This window comes from Oncorhynchus gorbuscha, linkage group LG16 (genome assembly GCF_021184085.1).
Source record: "Oncorhynchus gorbuscha isolate QuinsamMale2020 ecotype Even-year linkage group LG16, OgorEven_v1.0, whole genome shotgun sequence".
Taxonomy (NCBI): Eukaryota; Metazoa; Chordata; class Actinopteri; order Salmoniformes; family Salmonidae; genus Oncorhynchus; species Oncorhynchus gorbuscha.
The window spans coordinates 28,682,728-28,692,182 of NC_060188.1; the positions used below are offsets into that span (position 1 = coordinate 28,682,728).

Sequence of the window (9,455 nt, forward strand, 5' to 3'; positions counted from 1 at the left end):
CAAATTGAGACAGTTCGAGGGCAAAACTCAATATTAGGAAGGTGTTCCTAATGTTTTCTACACTGTATAAACTAGTAGAGGGATGGAAACTTTAATTGAGGTAGGGGGGCAACTTCGATCTGCAGTGGCTTTGCGTACCCACCACCCTGCGAGCAAACCATTTTATCAGCCCTGCTCGTGACAGTGAAGAGCCCAAAAATAGTGTTTAAAAGTTTCCTGAAATTCTACACATTGCCATAGGGGAGGCAAACTCTTGCGGTTTTTAATATAACTCATGATCAAAACGGCCCCCCCCCAGTTGGTAATTCGACCTCAATTCCTACAAGTTTACATAGCTGGTTGTGAGACTAATTATCTAAAGATGCTTTGCGTGACATGGGCTAATTGAGCGACTGCTGATGCACAACTACATTTTATTGAAATTGCACCTTGTGTATTCTATTATTCGAAACTCAACAGGAAGTTGAGACCTCATCCCTGTACTAGTACATTTAGCTTATATTGTATTCAATGTGACAATTTAACAAGTACTTTTAGTTACTCTTCTACATGTCTTCAAGTCTAGCACCCAAACACCACTGAAAATAAGGACTGACAAGTTTATAGTTATCCCAACCATTTATTCAGACAGACAGTCTAAATCAAAGCGAGCTCTTACGTAAAACTTCTGAAAAAAAGGGGAACATAAAAAGGCAGGATTTGTAATTGTAGATTTTGATTGGAATGGCGGTGCCACGGCCTCATGAGCGTCGCATCAAGAGTTCCAATTCCCTGGGAGAAGGGAGGTGACAGGGATGGGAGAGACTAAATTACATAGCGAACAGGATGAGGAACGCCACCATGAGACAGAAGAGCCCCATTGCCTCAGACAGGGCAAAGCCCAGGATGGCGTAGGAGAAGAGCTGCTGCTTCAGGGAGGGGTTCCTGTCAGAGAGACAAAGAGGAGAGGACTGGAAGTTATGATTTAGGCTGGCCGACAGCACCAGTAGCAATTTGTTCATTAATGACATGAACCCAAATTAATAGGATCCGGCTCACTCTCCAATAATCTTGTGCTAAAATGTTAGCATTTCCCTGCCACCCACAATCAATGATCTGCATCCAATTTTGCTTCTATATCCACCCCCTTCCACAAACGATTGAATCCTTTTTGTTCATCAGTTACCTGGCATAGCCGATGATCAAGCTACCGAACACAGTTCCAATTCCAGCCCCTGATCCCGCCACACCCACTGTGGCGGCTCCAGCACCGATGAACTTTGCGGCAGTGTCGATGTCCCTGGAGATAGCGCTGGTCTGGAACCCCCGGGTTAGAAGAGAAGCCTCACTGACAGGCAACAGGGCCTGGGGAAGATGCAGGGTGCAGCACAGTCAAAATCAGAACATAGAGCTAGAGACTGAAATGGACCTGAGGCCACCTGACAGGTAGATCGTATAATAGCCCACCACTCCAAAACACTGGAAGCTTAGCTCCCTATTGCTTTCATCTTGACCCTTCTGGTAGTCTGAACTGATATGTAATAACAGATAAGGGCTAGGGACACATCTGGAACTGGAGTTTGTTTAGGAGTGGAATGTTATGGAACAGAAGGAACTCAGGCGTAATACATTTCAGTACTATTACGGTGTATGAGTAGTACATTGACCCCACTGAATAAAGGCCCAGAACAGAACCTATCAAGAAGAACAGACTAGTGCAGAGGTTTAAAGTGCTGCTCAAGAGACCAGTCAAGGGCAACAAGTGCAGAGTGCTCCAGTGCCTTTTTTAAATTCATCTTATCTTTACAAGGAGCATGTGTGTAGGCACAAAGAAGTTTAGGAGCACTATGAAAAATATTTCATGTAATAAAAGGCACACTGGTGCTCCTACATTTAAATTCCGGGTAGGACAGAAAAACATTAAGGCGGATATTTGAGTAAAATGGTCGCACTGAGAGTCCTGAAGAGATCCTTGGAAATGGTCACAAGGACAGCATGGATACCAGTCTTACTTAAGCACTGGCCATGTTAGTATTTCCCCATACAGGGATTTAAAGTAGTCTGGTGTTAAGGATAAATACAACTGAAGAGGCAATAAGGGTTAATGATGAGTTAAATAAACTTTATGAACATAAAAATGGCCTAATAAATAGTTTCAGGTTAACACAAAAAAGGGGCAATTGGCAAAAGGTTTACACAAACCTAAGCACCGAACTGTCAACGCTTCAGTCACAGGGTTTAATTTGGGTTTGAAGAGAGGCTTACCTGCTGCTCACTCCTGGCTTCAGGTCTGTTGAAGACTGAGACCGAGACTGGCCGGGCGAGGACTCTGGACCCCCCACGCAGCTGCAAGAGACAACTACACATCAGACTCCTAGATAGACTTAAAAGCATGTAACAAGCTCTACTTACAATCATTACTAACAGACTACCAAACATAGATTACCCGGAAGCGAGTTCTGGAGCAGGCCAAGATTATGACCCTAGAGGTGCATCTAATAGTCTAATGTCTAGGAGGATTAGAGGCATGAAGACCGGTAGAACGGCAATGTCAAACCAAATTTGATTTGTCACATGAGCCAAATACAACAGGTGTAGACCTTACATTGAAATGCTTACTTAAAAGCCCTTAACCAACAATGCAGTTAAGAAAATACATAAAAAGTAAGAGCTAAGAATAAATGATTAAAGCGTAGCAGTAAATAACAATAGCGGGGCTATATACAAGGGGTACTGGAACCGAGTCAGGTGCACCGGTGTCATGTCATGATCAATCCAAATCTTCTCCTTAGTAAAAACTGAGTACTATAGGGTTAGATTAGCCTACAAGGTGATGTTGTCCCAATATATCCCCAGCTGACCACTGGTCATGCATACAGGTAACACTGCCATAGACTATTCTTTCAATCATCAACCTTTAAAAAAAGTGCTTTCTCATCTCATGTGCTAGTCATAGTTCACAGCATTATCCCAGAAACTCTAGACTACACCAATTTGCATACCACCCTAACAGATCCACAGACGATGCAATCTATTGCACACACCTGCCCTTTCCCACCTGGACAAAAGGAACACCTATGTGAGAATGCCATTCACTGACTACAGCTCAGCAGTAAACACCATTATGCTCTCAAAGCACATCACTAAGCTAAGGACCCTGGGACTAAACTCCTCCCTCTGCAACTGGATCCTGGAATTCCTGATGGGCCGCCCCCAGGTGGTAAAGGTAGGTAACACCACATCTACCATGCTGATCCTCAATACAGGTGCCCCTCAGTGGTGTGCTCAGTCCTCCTGTACTCCCTAGTCACCCATGACTGGAACACCATATTTAAGTTTGCAGACGATGCAACAGTGGTAGGCCTGATCCCCGACAATGATTACACAGCCTATAGGGAGGTCAGAGACCTGGAAGTGTGGTGCCAGGATAACAACTTCTCCCTCAACGTGATCAAGACAAAGGAGATGATTGTGGACTACAGGAAAAGGAGGACTGAACACACCCCCATTCCCAGTGATGGGGTGTAATGGAGCTGGTTGAGAGCGGCAAGTTCCTTGGCGTCCACATAACCAGCAAAAGATCACCAGGGACACAAGCTGGTGAGGGCCCAGAAAGGAAACACTTTTTTTGCACTGAAACATGCAAAAAATATGTAGCCCTGCTAGGGGGAAATGCAGTTTAACTAATGGAACAAATATGATCTACAGGATCAGTCTATGTAAAATAAAGTGGTTAATGTGAACCTAACTCACAGCTAAAAACAAATGTAAAGAAAGCAATCCAATGTTTGCCTGGACTTCACTGCAAATGACACAAGCCTTAAGAAAAAAACAATACACTAATATTGCAGTTAGCCATGAGAGCCTAGAACACTTGACCACACACCTAAATATTGCACTTGGTGGAAAAATAATCATCTTAAAGTAGAAATAGAATGGAACAAATAGAATGCCTACTTTTGCTCTATTAGTGGCCACTATAGTACACGATCAAGTGCACAAGGCAACATGTGCAAAAATAACATAACATTCACTGAGTAAAAAAAAAGTGTAATCCTCCCTCACACAGGTTACTGTCAAGTTCAACACAACAAAAGCAATATCTTTACGCTACATTGTAGAACAGAGGTCCACAGGCAAAGTGTACAATGTGCCAGCAGCGCATGATACCCTTTGTTGGCATAATTGATCTCTTTCAGGCAGTGAGTAGACCTGGCATCCCCCTTTCTACCCACTGTATTAAAAAGTGTTGTGTTCCTTTCACCTCTATAGTGGCATCCAGCTTAAGCCAGGCCCTGCTACACTTGATCCCTGAATCCACTTGTTTAACAAGCAAAACCTCATTGCCACCAAATTCTCCCATTCTGAAAATTAACCCTTTTCCTTCTACAGTATGTGGTTAACAGATAGTGGTTAGTTTGTTAACATTTCAAAAACAGATTACCAGGAAGCAACGTTAACAAATAACTTGAGGAACGGCAAGGAGTAGTAAACCAGTTAATACTATAGCGAATTGGTTAGGTTACCAACATTAGCCGTCTGACTTTATTAGCAAGCTAATTTTCACACCATGAACTCAAAACTTTCTCCCTCACGCTGATGATTTAACTAGCAAATTGGTTGTCTCTTCAGTCACCTGCTGCATTCTGTTGTGTGAACGATTGGCTGAGCCTTGGATACATCCAACGTTAATGCTTCAAACGCACGTCACTCGTTCGCTTACAGACAGTAGTGAGCCAAAGCCCCCCCACCCCCCATCGGACCAACACGAATCACGTAGGTCACCAATTTTGGATTCAAAACGGCAAATTTAGCCAAAATGTGACTAGTTTGCATCCCTGTATCATGGTCCAAACACACCAAGACAGTCATGAAGAGGGCACAACAAAACCTATTCCACCTCAGGAGACTGAAAAGATTTGGCATGGGTCCTCAAAGTTCTACAGCTGCACCATCGAGAGCATCCTGACACCTGTTGTATTCGTCGCATGTGACATAAAATGTGATATTCCTTACCAAGGACACTCATTTGCTGCGCATCTTATAGCTAAACAGGATTGTAAGTGCTAGATCTAGACTGATAAGGTACGACTGGTAGAGGATCAAACAGTGACATTGTAGTGTCAAAGAATACATACCACAGCAGGTGAGGTGACAAACTTAGCGCAGGCGTACATGGCTGGTGCCTGTGGAGAGAGATGAGATATTACATTTTTTGAACTGCTAATTTGCACCACCATGAAATGTCCTATCAATTCAACAGGCATCTTTAAGCGCAGTCATTTGGACCCCCCCAAAAAAGTTAAGAGTTGTGCATGACTTCCATTAACTACAGCCCTGCTAAAGGTACAGTAATGGTGACCTGAGCTGTAGGTGAAACCAGTCAAGCATTTGACCATGTGCATCAGGGAAGTGGATGCGCAAAAGGCAGACTAAGGTTCTGTTGTAAAGTCTGAATGTAGAATCACAAGGTTACAACTCAGCGCAAATAAAGAATCAAGTTACAATCTTTACACCCATGTCATACGATTAGTTAAGTTAAAATGCATGAAAATAGCAAGGCTTGATTGAATGTGGCAAGAGCCCAAAGCAAATGACAGTAAAGCATTAAACAAGATCCTTTCAAAACACTAAGTGGAGAGTTAAACGATGATCAACTTCGACTCCAGAGATGTCTAATGCTAATTAATCCAATTGTGTAGGTAGCACCAGTGCACATATGATCCAGACAGGCAAGCTAGCCTTTAGCTATGCTTGAATGAGTGTTAATTTTTTTTATAAACTAGCTAAATTCATGGTAAAAAAAACGCCACACGCTTCAATACAGTACACCCCCCTCCTTCCCTGTCGCCATTCCGCCCCTGGGCAGGTAGTTAGCACGAATGACAACGGAAGGAATCACCATGGGGGAAACTTAAACTAAATTGTCCATGCTTGAATGTGGCTTATTAGACCCATTTCACATGCAATGAGGGTAGCAGCGATTTGCAAAAAGATGAAAGCATGAAACGTTGGTTGGATATCCCGGGTAGCTTGTTAGCCATAGCTAGCTAAATGTAATATACTTCAGACGGACACTGCTAACGTTAGATAGGTGGGAGGATTTGGCTAGCAAGCTCGAGACGTGAAGGTCAAAAATGACCCTCAGACACCAATACAGGATTTAAATACAAGGACGCTGCATTTGGTACAGGACTAGATATTGACACAAATTGTTAAACGTCCTTCACAATCCTCGGAGACATGAATCCATAATGACCGAAAACATGCACTGGATCACTAGGCCCAGATATGGACGAGCAAGTCAGACATTTTGCAGAAGCTTCACCGCAGTTTAGAATCGGTTGTACCCCAAAAGGCATGGTTTCGCATATTAATATTTGCATGTTTACTTCCCAACAGTATTCGCGGCTGACCATGTAGACAATTCTCGGGTAAGAATTCTACAGTACGAATATATTCACTGTAAAATGTCATGTTTGGAAGAAATCATTGAATGGCCGTCAACTTCACCTACATTGCATGGCTAGCTAGCATGCTAACAATTTATATTCGCCCCCGCAATGCTGACAGAACATTTCAAAATATTCACAATGCGATTATAACCATACCGAAATGACAAAATAATGCGTCACACTGAAACCCTAAATTATTAACTCACCTTAATGTTACAGTACACACGGGGTCCTAGATTACTAATTATCGCTCACAGCAGCAGTCAATGTGCACTCTGACAACTGTCACCTTGTCATTTATAATCTTAGTTACCACGTCCTAAACGTCCATTGGACAAAAGGAAACCTCCTTCGACTGTGATTTCCTGTTTAGCTTGTCACTACTTTTAACCTAGCCTATAGTGGAGCTTTCAATGAACTACAATGCTTGCAATTGGTTGACAGTATTTAGGGCGGCTGGGTGACTCAAACGCTGACGTATGGTAAGAATGGACTCGAATTCTATTTCCTTTCCCCATTGGACCATATTCCCGTTAACCTTTCAAACTACATCCAGTGTCCTTGATTTCTATTGGACAGTGTATAGGACGTCCCGCCTACTTCCAACATTTTAGGAGTAAAGGAATTGGTACGCTTTAAATTACTTATGACTTATACAAATCATCTATAACCGTATGTCATGCTTTATAAAGTCTTCATAAATGTGGCATTAATGTGTGACATAACCACCAATGTCAAATGTGACATAACCCACTATGTCAAATATGACACAAACATCGCTTAATAATGGCCTAATAATAATCATTCAATTGAGGCTTCACAAAATATGCATCTTGGTAGAGCGTTGCAACGCCAGAATATTCGATTCAATTCCCGACACCAACCATCATTGAAACATTATTCATGCATGACTTAAAGTTGCTTTGGATAAAAGTGTTTGCTAAACTTGATATATTATATTTCACTAAAACATTTTTAGGATGGCGGAACCTCTTTCCCTCTTGGGTGTGTAGTCGCTATTGGACCTAACCTCAACTTCCCCAAAAGTGCTATGCTGCAGGATAACACACACTTTAAGGTGCAGTCATGCAAAGCCAAAAACATTGGTCGGGCCTTCTAAAATCCGTATAAATGTTTTACCTACTTATGTTTTCTCCCAAATCCTGTTTTCCTGGTTTTGATTTTACAGGTTCAGATTTCCCATTTTTTTTCAGATTCCCCCCAGTTTTCACGCTTTTTAAAATAGAAAAACAAAACATTTAGATTTTCTGTGTTCACAACAATGCTTAAACTACATCAGGGGGTGACTTTTGACATCTGAGAAAAACTGAAGAAACATTGATTTTTTTGTGTAGTTGCCCTTCAATTCAGTGAGCATGTTTGGTTTTCTTTAGTGCAGTAAGCACACATGTAATGTGATTTGGCTGTCAACGGAATGGGTGGAGTAAAAAGGCCAGCAACACTCCACATCATTCAGAGCCCTAAATGACACCATATGCAGTGCCTTAAGAAAGTATTCAGACCCCTTGACTTTCTCCACATTTTCTTACGTTACAGCCTTATTCTAAAATTGATTAAATAAAAACAATTCCTCAGCAATCTACACACAATACCCCATAATGAAAAAGCGGAAACAGGGTTTAAGAAATGTGTGCAAATTTTTATAAAAAATAAATAAATGAAATACCCCATTTATATAAGCATTCAGACCCGAAATTGAGCTCATGTGCATCCTGTTTCCATTGATTATCATTGATGTTTCTACAACTTGAGTCCACCTGTGGTAAATTCAATTGATTTGACAAGATTTGGAAGGCACACACCTGCCTATAAAAGGTCCCACAGTTGACAGTGCATGTCAGAGAAAAAACCAAGCCATGAGGTCAAAAATAATTGTCCGTAGCACGCCGAGACAGGATTGTGTTGAGGCACAGATTTGGGGAAGGGGACCAAAAAATGTCAGCAGCATTGAAGATCCCCAAGAACACAGTGGAATCCATCATTCTTAAATGGAAGAAGTTTAGAACCACTAAGACTCTTCCTAGAGCTGGCCACACTGAGCAATCGGGTGAGAAGGGCCTTGGTCAGGAAGGTGACCAAGAACCCGATGGTCAGTCTGACAGATCTCTAGAGTTCCTCTGTAGAGATGGCAGAACAACCATCTCTGGACAACCATCTTTGCAGCACTCTACCAATCAGGTCTTCCTTTATGGAGTGGCCAGACGAAAGCCACCCTGACAGCCTGCTTGCAGTTTGCCAAAAGGCACCTAAAGACTCTCAGAGCATGAGAAAGAAGATTCTCTGGTCTGATGAAACCAAGATTGAACTACTTGGCCTGAATGCCAAGTTTCACATCTGGAGGAAACCTGGCACCATCCCTACTGTGAAGCATGGTGGTGGCAGCATCATGCTGTGGGGATGTTTTTCAGTAGCAGGGACTTGGAGACTAGTCAGGATCGAGGCAAAGATGAACAGAGCAAAGTACATTGACACTTCATGAAAGCTTGCTCCAAAGCGCTCAGGACCTCAGACTGGGGTCAAGGTTCACCTTCCAACAGGACAACGACCCTAAGCACACAGCCAAGACAACACAGGAGAGGCTTTGCCAAAAAAAATCTAAAAACCTATTTTCGCTTTGTCATTATGAAGTGCTGTGTATAGTTTGATGAGGAAAACTATTTAAGAAATTTTAGAATAAGGCTGTAACATAACATAATGTATAAAAAGGGAAAGGGTATGAAAACTTTCTGAATGTGCTGTATGTGCCTGGGATATCAAATTAAATTTTATTGGTCACATACACATGGTTAGCAGATGTTTAATGCGAAATGCTTGTGCTTCTAGATCCGACTATGCAGTAAAATTTAACAAGTAATCGAACAAATTCACAACAACTACCTTATACACACAAATGTAAAGGGATGAATAAGAATATGTACATATAAATATGGATGAGCAATGGCGTGTAGCATAGACAAGATGGTGTAGAATACAGTATATACAGTGGGGCAAAAAAGTATT

The 9,455-nt window shown here is 42.0% G+C and overlaps 1 protein-coding gene across 1 annotated transcript; it reads right to left on the reverse strand.

Annotated features, from left to right (window-relative positions):
- Positions 1 to 603: 603 nt before the first annotated feature.
- Positions 604 to 6,760, reverse strand: LOC124000589 (ATP synthase F(0) complex subunit C3, mitochondrial-like). The gene is made up of 5 exons (XM_046307084.1): positions 6,641 to 6,760; positions 5,118 to 5,165; positions 2,245 to 2,325; positions 1,166 to 1,344; positions 604 to 924 (listed from the first exon to the last, which is right to left on the reverse strand). The coding sequence occupies exons 2-5, from the start codon at positions 5,154 to 5,156 to the stop codon at positions 810 to 812; spliced, it is 414 nt and encodes a 137-aa protein (XP_046163040.1). The 5' UTR covers positions 5,157 to 5,165; positions 6,641 to 6,760; the 3' UTR covers positions 604 to 809.
- Between the last annotated feature and the right edge of the window lie 2,695 nt (positions 6,761 to 9,455).

Bases quoted from the DNA above. Each gene is read 5' to 3' on its own strand.
- LOC124000589 (XM_046307084.1), bottom strand. From the start codon at position 5,156: ATGTACGCCTGCGCTAAGTTTGTCACCTCACCTGCTGTG. The intron at 2,326-5,117 runs GTATGTATTCTT...TGTCTCTTGCAG, and splicing joins TTGTCACCTCACCTGCTGTG to CTGCGTGGGGGGTCCAGAGT. The intron at 925-1,165 runs GTAACTGATGAA...TCTCTCTGACAG, and splicing joins TTGATCATCGGCTATGCCAG to GAACCCCTCCCTGAAGCAGC.